The sequence below is a fragment of the Pseudonaja textilis genome, chromosome Z (genome assembly GCF_049901715.1).
Source record: "Pseudonaja textilis isolate UNSWEBS1 chromosome Z, rPseTex1.2, whole genome shotgun sequence".
In the NCBI taxonomy this organism is placed as follows: domain Eukaryota; kingdom Metazoa; phylum Chordata; class Lepidosauria; order Squamata; family Elapidae; genus Pseudonaja; species Pseudonaja textilis.
The window spans coordinates 127,243,838-127,259,018 of record NC_142008.1 but is presented as its reverse complement, the minus strand read 5'-3'; the positions used below and the strand labels follow the sequence as shown (position 1 = coordinate 127,259,018).

At 48.6% G+C, this 15,181-nt stretch overlaps 1 protein-coding gene across 1 annotated transcript in view; it reads right to left on the bottom strand.

Annotated features, from left to right (window-relative positions):
* Window positions 1-1,329: 1,329 nt before the first annotated feature.
* Window positions 1,330-15,181, bottom strand: part of CDH24 (cadherin 24) — a 35,895-nt gene continuing 22,043 nt past the window's right edge. The window contains exons 4-12 of the mRNA XM_026719503.2: window positions 15,014-15,133; window positions 13,100-13,267; window positions 9,331-9,521; window positions 8,313-8,566; window positions 8,032-8,168; window positions 5,922-6,043; window positions 5,709-5,823; window positions 4,648-4,896; window positions 1,330-1,844 (exon numbers count right to left, since the gene is read on the bottom strand). Of these exons, the coding sequence (XP_026575288.1) occupies window positions 1,330-1,844; window positions 4,648-4,896; window positions 5,709-5,823; window positions 5,922-6,043; window positions 8,032-8,168; window positions 8,313-8,566; window positions 9,331-9,521; window positions 13,100-13,267; window positions 15,014-15,133 (1,871 nt within the window). The remainder of the gene's footprint in view (window positions 1,845-4,647; window positions 4,897-5,708; window positions 5,824-5,921; window positions 6,044-8,031; window positions 8,169-8,312; window positions 8,567-9,330; window positions 9,522-13,099; window positions 13,268-15,013; window positions 15,134-15,181) is intronic.

Here is a 15,181-nt window from a genome sequence, read left to right as displayed (position 1 = left end):
TTATTTTCCTTTCTGTCTTATATTTTGAAAAATTAATTGATAAAATTCGAAAACCGGGAATAAAAATTAAGCTAGTACGAGACCCGGCTTTCTGGCTCGCGCACACAACTCACCCCTTTGGTTTTTTTTGTTTTTGCTTTTTTTTTTTAGAAAATAAATTTGTTTATTACGAAATTATAACATGAATGTTCCCACCTGACACTGATTTCGCCTGAATTCCCCTAGATTGTAGAACGATAGTCTGGAGATGCAGCATTTTCGCCCCCCTCGCTTTGGTGTCAGAAAGGAGGAGGGCGCCCCCCCAAAAAAAATCCATGGTTTTTTTTTTAGTCCTTCCGCGAGGGGCCTTCAAACACCACCGATGGAATTGAAGAGACTTGACGGTCACCCCAAGTGTGGGTTTGGCTCTGCTGTCAGGGCTTGGGAGATGCACTTTGAATGATAGAGGTCAATCCATGCTGGCAAGACTGGATAAGTATAGGATCCAGGAAGGAGGAAGGAATCTGGAACCGAGGGATTTGGGAGAGGGGAAAGATGAATGCATAGAATATTTTAGATAGGAATTTGGAGTGGGGGAGGAAGGAAACGTAAGAAACACAGCACCAATCATGTCAAAAATGAAAAGTAGACGGGACGAAAGGTAGTCGAGACAGCCAGGAGAGGGGGCGAAGGGGATACGAGCAATTGAAAAGAGGAAGACGACAAGACAAGGAAACAAGAATTAAGGGGACGGTGGACAGAGAAAGATGAGAACCCTGAATGATAAAGGAAAAAAAGGAGAAGAAAAGAGAAAAGAGAGAAGGAAAGGGATAGGAAAGGAAGGAAAGGAAAGGAAAGGGGAAAGGAAAGGAAGATAGAAAAAGGAAAGGAACGGAAGGAAAGGAAAAGAACGGTGAAGGGAAACAAAAGGGAGATAAAAAAAGGAAAGGAAAGGAAAAGAAGGGAAGGAAAAGAAAAGAAAGGAAAAATAAAGAAAGGAAAGGAAGATAGAAAAAGAAAAGAAAGGAAGGGAAGGAAATAAGGAGAAAGGAAAGAGGGGAACGGAAGGAAAGGATAGGATAGGAAAAATAAGGACAAGAAAACAAAAGAGAAAAAAAAGGAAAAGGATATACAGACATAAGAAAAACATTGGTGGTTGACAAACACAGCAAAACAAGAGGAGGTCAACAGGAAGGATTTGGGAATCCATGAGATGATGGAGCTTGTCATGGACAAATCCGAAACTGAGAACAAGGAAGCAGGTGGACAGAACAGAGAACGAGCAACTGAAAACAGAGGAAGGGGTTCGAGGTCCACGCTCTTCTATGGAGGCATCAGGCCCAGAAGGGCTCAGGTTGGAGGAGGACCCTCTGGTGCCCCGTACAGCTCAGCTAGCGTTCGGAAGAGGGGCCCCCATTCTTCCAGATACTCGTACCCACCGGTGTCGCTGTCCCCAGCACAGGAAGAGCCGGGGGAGCTGAGAGACCCGGCGGAGGAGCCCTGGCCTTCGTAGCCATACACCTGGATGGAGTCGTACGGAGGCATGGAAGGATCAGCATCCACCTCGCTCAAGCGGGCTGTCAGAAAACTGGCCACATCATGGGGTTGCGGTGGCACTCGGGTGGACAGGGATGGTGGGAAGTGTGGACGGGGCAGGACGTCCCGCCGGAGGAGGCGCCGTTGTTGTGAGGGCGCAGGGGCAGCATCCGGGTTCTGCAGGGCGGCCATGTCGAAGGCCTCAGTGTCTTCCTCTCCACCACCTTCGTCGTCGTAAGTGATGATGTTCTCACGGACATCTTCCTCTTCAAAGGGCAGCAACGCAGCCTGTTTCTGCCTCCGGAGGGCGACAAAGAGCAGCACCAGGGCTAGAGGCGAGCGGGAAGTTGATGCATTGGTGAAGTCGGATGGACCAATGGGAGGAGAAGGTGAGATATTAATCACGATAACAACCTATTGCAAATACCCTGTGTTGCTTCTTTCTATATGTAATGGTAGGTGGGGATGGCCTTGGGAGACAGAGAGAAGAGACGCAACTGAGGGAACAATTGGATAAAAGGTAGTTGTGCCTGCAGCTGTATAGTGGGCAGTCATCTCAGAAGACTCCCTAGTTTCATGGGCTGTCAAGGCGACAGGAAAGAAATGTACTTTCAGACTTATAAGATGATGTTGTGAGGTAAACCAGATAGGAAGTACAACAAACTAGCGAATTCTCCTTTATTGTAAGGTTATATTAACAGAGGGCAACAGTGACTCAGTGGTAAGATACTGGACTTGTTGGCTGGAAAGCCAGCAGCCCAGGTTCGAAACCCAACCTCCATGAGACTGAGTGAGTTCCCGTCCTCACCCCACCTTCTGCAACCCAGCAACTCGAGAGCACACAAATGCAAAATAGATAAATAGGTACCACTTTGTCGGGAAGGTAACAGTACTCCGCCATGTCATGCTGGCCACATGATGTCTTGAACAGCCCTGACTCAATGGTCTTGGAACGGAGATGTAAAACTGCCCCCAGTTGGCCACAACTAACGTAGTAAACTCCGCAGGGACTCTTTTATCTACTTTACCTAGAACACTGCAAGTCTGAAGAGACATTTCTCCCACCCTCTTGTCCCTTTTACAGCCCATGAAACTTGGGAGGGGACCCTCCTGAGATGCTTCCCTGGTCGGCATTCCTTCAGGAAACTCAGCTGCCTCTAATCTGCCTCTTGTCTAGTTTGCAGCTCTTCCTCCTGTTTCCCAGGGTCATTTGCACATACCGTTACACTGTTGTTCTGACCCAGCTCCCCACATACGACAAACCCCCTGAGGTAAATTCAAAAGATTCCTTTATTAGGAATGCCTGCAGCCTCTCAGAGGCTAACACGGCTGGAAGATGAATAGCTGTCTGCCACACCTACCCATCGCCCCCTGCCTTTTATCCCCAGAGCAAGAGTGGGGCTTCGCTAGCAGCAGTGGATTTTCTGTCCTAAGTACCGGCCCATAGATTTCCACTGCTCTCCTCTCCTCTGCCTTCTGTGCATCCATGCATCAGGCACTGGACCCAGCTGTTCCTCCTCTTCCTCATCAGCCAGTTCCAGACCTGGGGGCTGTTGACTCTCCATCTGAGGGCTGACGGATGGCCCAGGCTCCGCCTCTGTCTCTCTCTCTGTCAACTCCATTCCCTCTTCCCCCTCGGAGTTCCCAGGTTGCCCTGATGCTGACCCTGACTCCCACACCTTCTCCAATTCAGCTAGTGGAGGATCCAGCGGCCAACAGGCTACACCGTCCTGGAGAAACCCAGCCCAACTATCCAAACATTCCCCAAGTTTCAGTGACCTTTCTCGACATTGCAATGTTGATCCCTCACCTTATATTGTCGAGTCACTTCAAGTGTCTTATCTTCTACATGAGAAGTTCTCCATAGAGCCTTACTAGGATAAGTAGCCTCAAACTGGCTGAAAGTCCCACAGTACAGGTAGTCCTTGACTTACAACCTTTCATTTAGTGACCGCTCAAAGTGGCCACTTCACCGAAAAAAATGACTTCTGACTGCTTTTTCATGCGACCGTTGTGTCATCTGCATGGTCACGGGACCAGTATTCAGGCAATAGCAATAGCACTTAGACTTATACACCGCTTCACAGTGCTTTATAGCCCTCTCAGTGGTTTACAGAATCAGCCTATTGCCCTCAACAATCTGGGTCCTCGTTTTACCGATCCCGGAAGGATGGAAGCCTGAGTCAACCTTGAACTAGTGAGAATCGAACGGCTGAACTGCTGCCTGCCAGCAGTCAGTGGAAGTAGCCTGCAACACTGCACTCTAACCACTGTGCCACCACAGCTCTTGACAACTGGCATGTATTTATGAGAGTGGCACTGTCCTGGGGTCATGTGATCAGTTTTTGTAACCTTCCCACCTGTCTTCCGACAAGCAAAGTCAACAGGGGAAGTCAGATTCACTTAAAAACCACATGATTCAGTTAACAAGTGCTGCGATTTGTTCTGGCCCAGCTCTTCAAACACAACAAACCCTCTGCAGTGAACTCAAAAGATTCCTTTATTAGGAGTGCTAGCAGCCCCGGCAAAAAGTTTCTCTCTCAATGCAGGCTAATAAGTCCATCCAGCCGGAAGATCTGCTACATCTATTCATCTCCGTCCCCTACCTTTCAAAGCTAGATTTGGGCCTTGCTAGCAGCAGTGGCTGTTCCTTCCCCAGGACCGGCCCATAGATTTCCACTGCTCTCCTCTCCTCTGCCTTCTGTGTATCTGTGCATCAGGCACTGGGCCCAGCTGTTCCTCCTCTTCCACATCAGCCACCTCCAGACCTGGGGGCTGTTGACTCTCCATCTGAGGGCTGATGGATGGCCCAGACTCTGCCTCTGTCCTTCTCTCTCTGCTAGCTCCATTCCCTCTTCCCCCTCGGAGCTCCCAGGTTGCCTTAATGCTGACCCGGACTCCCATGCCTCCTCCTCCTCCCCTGATTTGGCTGTGAGAGGGTCTGGCGGCCAACAGGCCACAACACAACTTGTGGCAAAAAAGTTCGTAAAATAGAGCAAACTCACTTATAGTAACTGCCTAGCACAACAGTGGAAACTTTGGGCCCCATTGTGATCGTAAGTAAAGAGCCACCTGTACTGTCCTCCTTTCTCTGCCCACCCATGCCACGAGCATACAAACTCAAAGTCTCACCAAGTAGGGTACCAATGCAGGCGAGGATGGCCAGCAAAGCCCCGGTGCTGAGGCCAGTAGGAGATCCATGGGCCTCAGGACCACAAGTTTGCAAGGCCCCGTCTCGCCGACACCGGCAGATGCTGACTGTCAGAGTTGGGGAGCCCGTGCGAGTGGGGGAACCACCATCTACTAGTTCCAGGGGCACAAGCAGAAATCCACCTTGGGGAGGCAGGCGGGTAGCCCGGAGCAACAAGGAGGCCGAATTGTCTGGAGATGAGAAGATTTGAAAGAGAAAAGTGAGTGGAGGCCTGTTATATTTTTGAAATGTTTCCTTCTAGGTAGTAATAACCCAAGCCTTACATCAGGATTGTCAAACTCAAAGCCGAGAGGCCAGATCTGGCCTGCAGGGTACTTAGATCTGGCCCGCGTGGCTGCCCTGGAAATAGCGAAAGTCTGGCCCACGATGCCTCTGCCAGTGAAAATGGAGCTCGGGCCCTCCTGAGCTCCGTTTTCACTGGCAGAGGGTTGCAGGAGGCCGTCATAGCCAAAAACAGAGCTCGGGAACCCATTTTTGCTGGCAGGGTGCTTGGGACACCACGGGTGCTCCTGGCATGAGTGACATTGAGCCGGCTATGCCCTCCCCTGGCCATGCCCCCCCCCAAGGTCAAACACAACCCTGATGCAGCACTCAATGAAATTGAGTTTGACTTCCCTGCCTTACATTGTAGGTCTAAAACTATCTTAAAGGGGACATATAATGTTGATTGATACAGGGTTTTTTGTATAGATTTCTGAATGACAAGATCAGTGTTTCTCCACCTTGGAAACTTTAAGAAGTCCGGATTTCGACTCTCAGAATCCCCCAGACTGCATTGCCAATTCTGGGAGCCGAAATCCAGGACCTGTTAAAGTTGCTAAAATTGAGAAGGACCGCTATACATTCTGTACACCGCTCGTGACCTATTCTTGAAAATGTCTACTCTTCTTTTATCAACCGTGCAAGTTCATAGTCCATAAGGAACATTCTGAAAGGGAGGCAGATTCTTTTCTACATTTTAGGACAGGCGTCCGTGTCTCACCCTTGTTATCCCGCACAGTGACGTTTGGTTCTCTGATCCCGGACGGAGAGCGGATGATGATCCGGCTCGTGTTACCATCCTCATCTTGGTCGACCGCTCGGATCAACTGCACCAGCTGGAAAAAGAAAAAAAGAGGTGAAAATTCTTCTCAATCAGTGCCTTTCTCTCCCACCCACCCAGACCCATCAGTGTCCTAGGGACCCCTTACTTTACCTGGCCCGGGATGGCGTTATCACAGGCGAAAGGCTCGTAGCTCTGTTCCAGCAGGGGTGAGTTATCGTTGACATCCAGGATTTGAATGGCCACGTGAATCTGGGAACCTTGTGTGGGACTGTCTGAGAGTAAGAGCAACATGGAACCACACAGTGGGATTTGCAGGGGGATCCAGTCATAAAATGGGGTAGGCAGGAAGATAACACCAAGAACACCCGAACGAGTAAGTTGACCGATAACGGATACACCAACCAAATGGGACAAATGATTCAGCCATGCGAGAAAGCCATACAGGTCATCCATGGGGAGCCAATGCGATCCATGGTCCCAAATTCGGTAGGGTTGGGTTGGATCCCATTCATAACACCCCCGTCCCCCGCCCCAAAAGAGTCCATCGTTGTACCACCGAAAGAACCAGACAGGCAAGAATCACGTCAAGAGGTGGAAAGACGTGGGCAGACGTGTAGAGTTAAGGGGACGGAAACGAGCAACAGTGCATGATGAAGCACATTTGCACATGGGTGGGCAAACATAAATGTCCAACGTGACCAACAAGTGAAATAACAGGCCGCCGATATAAAGCCATCCAACCGACATAGGCAATCAATCAATCAATCACAGGGAAACACGCAGAAAGCGCAGCCCCACTCCACGATGTCGGAGTGCAAAAAATGCACCATTCCGCATGTTTGACACGCACGACAAAAACACCATTCCAAGAGAGCAGCAAACAGACACGGGGATGTAGAAAGGAAGAAGGAAAAGAAAGGGAGAAGAAAATTAATAAACAATTGTCGTTGCTTTTTTTAATTACAGATAAATCCTCAATGTACGACCACAATCAGGGCCAAAATTTCCATTGCTAAACAAGGCGGTTTTTCCAAACAAGTCCTGCCTGATTTTACCATCTTTTTTGCCACAACGATTAAGCAAATCGCTGCCCTTATTAAGTGAATCACATGGTCGTTAAGCAAATCCAGTTTCCCTCACTGATTTCACTTGTCAGAAGTCAGTAGGGAAGGTCACAAATGGGGATCACTTGACCTCAGGACACTACAACTGTCGTAAATACATGACCAGTTGCCAAGCACCGGAATTTTGATCATATGACAGAGGGGAATGCTGCAACAGTCATAAATCTGAGGACCGGTCGTAAGTCACTTATTTCAGTGCTGTTGCAATTTTGAGCAGTCATTAAACAAATGGTTGCAAGTGGAGAACTACAGGTAATCCTCAACTTATGACCATGTTTGAGCCCAAAATTTGTTTGTTTGTTAAGTGCGTTTTGCCTCATTTTACGACTTGTCTTCCTACATTTGTTAGGTGAATCGCTGCAGCGGTTAAAATAGTAACACGTTTGTGACGTGAATCTGGCTTCCCCATTGACTTTCTTTGTCAGAAGGTCGTAGAAAGGGAATCGCATTATCCCGGGACACTGCAACTGTCATAAATAGGAACCAAGCATATAAATTAGACGAACATGGAGATGCTGCAATGGTCATTAAGTATGAAAAATGCTCCTAAGTCACTTTTTTCAGTGCCATTGTAACTTCGGTCATTGAATGAACCTGTTGTATGCTTTATATCAGGGGTGTTAAACTGGATTTCTTTGAGGGCCGGATCAGCATTGCAGTTCTTCTCCATGGGCTGGGCAGGGAGAGGGTGGCCCACTCTGCCCCGTTTTCGGCCTGAACAGCCTCCTGCAGCACTTTACCAGCCCAAACTGCACACCTCATTTTTGACCTCCATGGCCTCCTGCAGCATTCTGCCAGCCGGAAACGGGCTGAAAATGAGCCTCCGCGGCCCAGGTGGGCCCCCCGCATGGCCCGTTTTAACTGGCAGAGACACTGCGAGTGGTTCTTTGATATTTCTAGGCTGGCATCGTGGGCCAGATTTAAACACCCCGTGGGCCAGATCCGGCCCACAGGACTTGAGTTTGACACCCTTGTTTTATATGTTTCATTCCAAACATATAGTTTTCGTATCTGTACTGTCCCGACGAATCAAAATACTACAAAATACTACCCTGTGCTTTCAGTGAAAAACTTCCACTATCTTGGAGCCTCCTGGACTCCCACCCACCATATCAAACGATCCACCCAGCCCTTACCAAGTTCCGTTGCCATTACGGTCATATTGTGCCAGGCCAAAACTTCTCGGTCGAGTGGCACCGAGGTCAGAATTGCGCCATCCTGCGGGTTGATGCTGAAATAGCGCTCAGGGTCCGTATGCTGCAGGATGGAGTATCTGGAAGATGGAGGGTGGGCACCTGGGGTATCAGGTTGTCACGGCAACGAGGTATAAATGGAGTAACTGAAACTTCACACACACACAAAGACAACAAACACCGGTTTCCCACCCTGCAGCATCGATGTTGTCCCCAGCCATTACCGGATGACACTGCTGGGCGTATCCAGGTCCACTGCCATGACTTTGCCCACCAGGGTCCCAGGTGGGCCATTCTCATAAACGGCCAGATGGTATTCAGGACGGGAGAAGACCGGAGGTTCATCAGCATCTTCTACCGTCACCCGGACAGTGGCCACGTCCTTGAAGGGGCCCTTCCGGATGTACTGAGGGTCGATCTGCGTGTTGGTGGCCTCGACTCGGAAGGTGTAAGAGTGGCGGGACTCGAAATCCAGAAGCTGCCCCGCCCATCCAAGCCGAGAGGAACGACAACGAGAGAAAAACTCATGATTGGAATTGAACAAAGAGCAGGCAGTTCAATGAGTGGGTGAAGGACGGGCAAACCACCAAAGAATGGTGGGTGAGGTGTCTAAGATCCTGTGTCATCCGACAAAAGAAAATGAAAGTCAGTTTGGTCTGGTGGTTAAAGCACCAAGTTAGAAAGCAGGAGACGGTGAGTTCTAGTCCTGTTTTAAGCATGAAAGATGGCTGGAGGACTTTGGGTCAATCACCAAGGGACAGTGAGTTCTAGTCCCACCTTGGGCATGAAAGCCAGCTGGGGGATTTTGTCCCATTCACTTTTTCCCAGCCCAACCCACCTCACAGGGTTGTGGGGAAAAGAGGTGGAGGAGACTCTGATGGCCATTTTCGCTGCCTTAAGTTATTCATAAAAATACGAGTCCTATAACAACAGTTGAGGAAGGAAGGGACGGAGGGAGGGAGAAGAAAATGGAAGGAAGGAACAGAGAGAGAAAGAAGGAAGGAAGGACAGGAGGAAAGAAGGAAAGAAAGGAAGGAAGGAGGGAGAAAGAAGGAAGAGAGAAAGAAAAAGAAAAGGAAGAAAGAAAAAAGACAAAAAAAGAAAAGGAAGGAAGGAAGGAAGGAAGGAAGGAAGGAAGGAAGGAAGGAAGGAAGACAATGGCTCCCACATCAAAGCTCTTACACCAAAGTTCCAGGAAGGAAGAGAGACAGGTGAAGCTCATAATTCTGGGGCTTCACACACCTTTTTCAAAGTAATGATCCCATCCTGTCCCAACATGTCCGTGTGAATGGCAAAGGCCTCGCCTCCATCTCCTCCATCCAGGATGCTGTAGGCAAGGAGGGCGTTCTCCCCTTCATCAGGATCGTGTGCACGCAGCCTCCCTACTGCGGACCCAGGAGGTGCTGTTTCCACCACGGAAAACTGGTAGGAACCTAGAGAGAAATGGGGTTGAAAGACAAGCAAGTTTCTACAGCCTTTGGAACTTGGCCTCCTCCAGGTGCATTGGACTACAAGTCCCATCCTACTCAGGCACAATGTCAGCCATAAACCAGACAGGAAACACAAATGGATGAGCTAATTTACATTATTGCAAGAATCTTAATTCTTGCAATAGAATCTTGCAGGTCTGAAAGTACAAGTCTCGCGCTGTCTGTTTTAGAGCCTGAGGAACTAAGGAAGGTTTGTTTTGAGTCCCCCCCCACTTTCCCATTATGCAGCTCTGGGCTTGGTTTGTTCTTATCTGACCATTCCCTAGGTAGCATTTCTTTGCCCCGTTGCCCATAGTCTTCCTCACATTTAGACATGCTCTGGTGACAGAATAGGACAACACACTGGGGAACCATGGGACAATCCAACAATTCAATCTACAGGTAGTCCTTGACTTAACAACAATTGATTTAGTGACCAAAGTTACAGCAGCACTGAAAAAAGTGACAGGATCATTTTTTTTACACTTATGACCATTGCAGCATCCTCAACACAATGCTGATGATCAAACATGATCAAAAATTAGACACTTGTCCACTGACTCGTATTGTCAACAGTCGCAGTATCCCACAATTATATCTTCAGCTTTTGCGACCTCATAATCAGCAAAGTCAACAGGGGAAGCCAGATTCACTTAACAACCATGTTACTAATCTAACAGCTGCAGTGATTCACTTAACAACTGTGGCGAGAAAGGTCGTAAGATGGGCCAAAATTCATTTAGTAAACATCTCACTCAGCAGCAAAAATTTGGGGCTCTGTTGCGGTCATAAGTTGAGAACTACTTGTAATTATTTAAAAAATAATAATTAAGGTTTGCCATTCACATTTCATGTTGTCCCTTCTTTTACATCCTTTCTTTACTGATTCTCTTTCATCATTTCTTCAATTTTAGCGTAAGTCTTCTCTTGCAATGAGTTGGCTGTGGCCAGTTGGCCGTGGTTAGTTGGCTATAGCAAGTTAGCCACAGTGAGTTGTCCTAGGGGTGTCAAACTCAAGGCCTGTGGGCTGGATTCAGCTCACGATATGGACAGATCCGGCCCACGGGGCCGTCCTGGTCTACCCAGTGGGAAGAGGAAAGATCTGGTCAATGTAGCTTCGGCCCAGTTTACCCAGTGGGATCAGGCCAGCGTGGAGTCGGCCCGGTCTACCCAATGCGAAGAGGAAACATGCCAGCAGTTTGGGGAGTGGCATCAAACTGGCCCTGCCCACCAAGTCAGCAATGCCTGCCCGCCCACTGTGATCAACCACAGACCTGATGCAGCCCTCAATAAAATCAAGTTTGACATCCCTGTCCTAGACCCTTCTGGGGAGAAATACTTTAATGACTATGATTGGACTGACTTCAAATCCATATTCTTCCTTTGCTATTATCTGCCCTGCTGCAAGGCTGGATGATTTCCAGGGCATTGTTTACTGGGCATAATTATTCCAGATGTTGGGTTACTTCCTCTGATCGTTAGTTCCTACCTCTCTGGCCAATCAATTTCACAGTCATGAAGATGAACCTGTCAGGTAGCTGTTAAAATTGATGGATGGCTTGGCTGGCTGGCTGAAAATATTTATAGGTGTCCCCCCTCCAACCTCCCCCCTCTGCTTTCCAGATCATCTGTTGATGTGTTGCAAACCATAAGAACAACCTCGCGATGTAAATATAAGAGGCAGCGCAGTAACCCCGAGAGACACACGTCTGAGGGACAACAGACACATGGACACCGTGTCCCAGATACGAGAACGAAAAAGCCAAGCGTTGAAAGGCAAGACAGATATCATGCTTGATATGCCTTGACATCCAAGGAAAGGACAAGGCAGAATCTGTTCACTTGCATGCTCAGCGCATCTCTTGAGTTATGCACTCCAGGAGTCCTCAGTCCTTTTACACTAGGAGATACCAGAAGGTCCTTTCATTCAGGTCCTTGAGCTTAAGGACATACCTTCATATTTGGGGTCCAAGCTACCCCATTTCCCCGAAAATACGACCTACCCGGAAAGTAAGCTCTAGCTTGATTTTGACATGTGTGCCCAAAATAAACCCTACCCCCAAAATAAGCCCTAATTAAGATCCCACCCACTCCAGAGTGGGCGGGTAAATATTAAGCTACGGTGGAGCTGCTCTGCTACTTACTTTTGGACAGTTGTAGCCAGGCCTCGCACACCCCAACACCTGCCTTGCTGGCCCATTTTTTCGGCAGCCGGCAAGGCTTTCCTGAAGGCCTCCGTAGCTGATATGAAAGCTCTGGATCGATCCAGAGCTCCATTAGAGGATGCAGAGGCCTTCAGGAGAAGCCTTGCTGGCTGCAGAAGAAGAAGCTCCTAAAGGCCTCTGACAGCGAAAAGGAGGCCAGAGGCGACATGCACAAGTAAATAAATCGATTTGTAGCTAATTCCTGATTTCTTAATCATGTTTATACTTATACCTATTACCTTGCAAGTGATTGACAAATAAAATAAGATAAAGTAAGTAAATAAGACCTGGTGCCTGTTTGGGTGGCAAAATAATAATAATAATGAGACAGGGTCTTATTTTTGGGGAAACACGTGTATTAAGAACCTTGAATGTTGTTGCTTAAACCAGCATGTTCAACTTTAGCAACTTTAAAATAGGTGGACTTGAATGGCTCGGTGGCTGGGAGAATTCTGGGAGTTGCAGTCCACCCATCTTAAAAGTAGCTGGGGTTTGAGAAACCTTGGCTTAAACCTTGGGAAATGCTGGCTTAAACCTTGAAACCTTGAGAAATGTTGGTTTAAATCTTGAAGTCCAGAAGATATGGACCATTAAGGCGATTCATTTAGAGGCGGTGCTATGTGGTCATAGACTCATAGAGCTGGAAGGGACCTTAGAGGCCTTCTAGTCCAACCCTCTGTCCAAAGTCTCTGCAGGATGTGTAGAATAGATATGGGGGTCATATCTTGCACCAGTTACAGATTTTAAGTCATCACGGGGGGGGGTAGAACACCTCGGAAGATGTGAGACATTTCATTACCCAAACTGGGTAACATCATCAGTGCTCTCTCGTCGGCATTGATGATGTTCCTTAGTTGGGTCATGAAATGTCTGCAAGAAAACTATCAAGCTCAGACAGCACCAAGGACCCTTCAGTCATTCTCCCCTCCTCCTCCTCCTCCTCCTCCCCCCTCCACAAACCCTCCTCCCTTCTAGCACTGATGTTGTTCCCTAGTTGGGTTATGAAACATCTGCAAGAAAACTACCAAGGCTCAGAGAGCACCAAGGACCCCACAGTTCAACTCTGAGCTGCAAATTTCCTGCTTTATTGGTACAACTGGGAGGTTACTGGAGCATGGGTCATAGGTCAGCCTAGGCACAGCTTCCTATGGGTACTCGGGGCCATCAATGGTAATTAAGAACACACTAACGGTGGGCTCCCAAATCACCCCCTACAGACATAGTTGTCTTCTTTTCATGTTCAGGCGGCTCCACATCTCCACCTCTTTGGGTCTACAAATACTGCCATCTCTTTCTCCACAACTCTTCCCTTGTTCTGAGCAGCTCTTTCTCACTTACTCTGTGGGAAGCGGGGAGGATTATCATTGACGTCACTAAGTGTGACCGTGACAGTCGTGCTTCCCGAAAGTCCGCCAGTATGGCCTCCCATGTCCTTGGCCTGCACCACGACAAGAAATTCCTGTTGAGTTTCCCGGTCCATGTTGGGGGTGGCTGTTCGAATCACACCTACGATCACATGGAGAAGGAAGCAAGAAGAGAATCAGAGAAGGAGAATTGGTTGATAGGTCAGGTAGGAAAAGACATTTGGGTTTCAGAGCCCACCTCATGATGGAGAAATGGAGGAAACCAAAATTGTGGACAACCCAAGACACGGCTGAGCACACCACATGCACATCTCGATTGTATGGAGGAACATGGGCAGGTGAACCAAAACTTTCACTGGTCTCTAGGCTCAGGTGATGAGTAGGGTGGATGGGAGAAATGGATGGAAGGATGGAAAGAATGGATGGAAGGAAGGAAGGAAGGAAGGAAGGAAGGAAGGAAGGAAGGAAGGAAGGAAGGAAGGAAGGAAGGAAGGATGAATGGATGGGAAGAATGGAGGAATGGGAAGGATGAATGGAGGGATGGGAAGAATGGAGGGAAGGAAGAATGGGAAGAATGGATAGATGGAAAGATGGATGAATGGAAGGGTGGAAGGATGGAAGGATGGAAGGATGGATAGATGGAAAGATGGATGAATGGAAGGGTGGAAGGATGGATTGGGAAGGATGGCTGGCTGGCTAGATAGATAAATAGATGGAAAGAATGGATAGAAAGATAGATGGACAGAAGTGGATAGAATGATCGGAAACATGGATGGATGGAAGGATGGATCGATAGATGGCTGGGTGTGGATGGATTGGTGAATGGAAGGATGAAGGATGGAAGGACGGATGGATCAGGTGGAAAGCTGATTGAATAAAATTAGCTGCAGAAGGATGACTGTTCCAAATAGGAGCTTCTGTTTCTACTACGTCGACAGTTCCAACAGAGAAGAGAAGAAGGCATCTTCTCCAACCAGGGGCATCTACCCAGCAACCCATAGGAGCTCTACTAAACCCCGATCTCAAAAGATCAGGAGATGTGTACCCAGAGCTAAGAAAGCAAAGAGTGTAAGACCATCGCCTTCAGGGCCAAGTGAGATATCTCTTAAAGACGTTGCCGGCTCCTTGACATCTGTAAAGTTCAGAGCATCTGCTGTCCCACCCGGCCATCCCCACCAACTAGTTCCCCTAGACACCTGCTATTCTGACCTAGGCTCCTCCCAAAAAGCACTAAGCAGGTTTTTTCTGTCCCGGCAAAACCCCTTTTCTTAAACAAAGGTGAATTTCTTGCCTTCACTTTCAGCCAAAGGCCTGGCAAACAGTCTTTCAAGGGTCTAGTGAGGAGCACACACCTTATCTAGCCTGGAGAGCTACCAAGTAACTATTTCCAAACGCAGTGCTGACAAGGAAGGGCTCAGCACAGAGTCTCTGAGACGCATAGATAGATCTTCCCACTGCTGCAACAAACGAATTGTTTCCTGCAAAAGCCCCCTCCCCTTTTGCTCCTCTTTTAATATCTGTGGCCTTACTCCCACGTCAACCTTTAGTTCGTAATTGTTCTTTTCTATTGGCAGCTGGATGCGCAGGCTGGAAACCGGCTCCAGCTGCTCCCCAGCCTCACTGCTATCCGACTCCGAAGGCAGCTGATGACTGCCAGCCTGCCCGACCCCACTCTGCCTCTGATGCAGAGCCCTTGTCCAAGCCTTCCCCCGCCTCCAGGACTGACCCACGTTCCTCCCCAACCTCCTCACTGTCTGACTCTGCTGCCAGCTCTGCTAACCGCAGGCAGGCCATAACACTTGCTTTTTTCTCCCCCTACAATGCGGGTGGGTGACATTTGTAGCCCTACATTCTTCCCCAAAGCTATCGCCCCCTCCCCATTGTGTACCCGTCTGGGGGTCGACGGAGAAGAACGGCAAGCCCTCGAGTACCGTATAGACCAGCTTGGCGCTGTTCCCATAGGTCGGATCGTCAGCATCGTGGGCCGTCACTTGGATCACGGACGTACCTGGGGGAACAAAGTGGGAGAAGGAGAAGAAGGGAGCTGGTTGTGTGA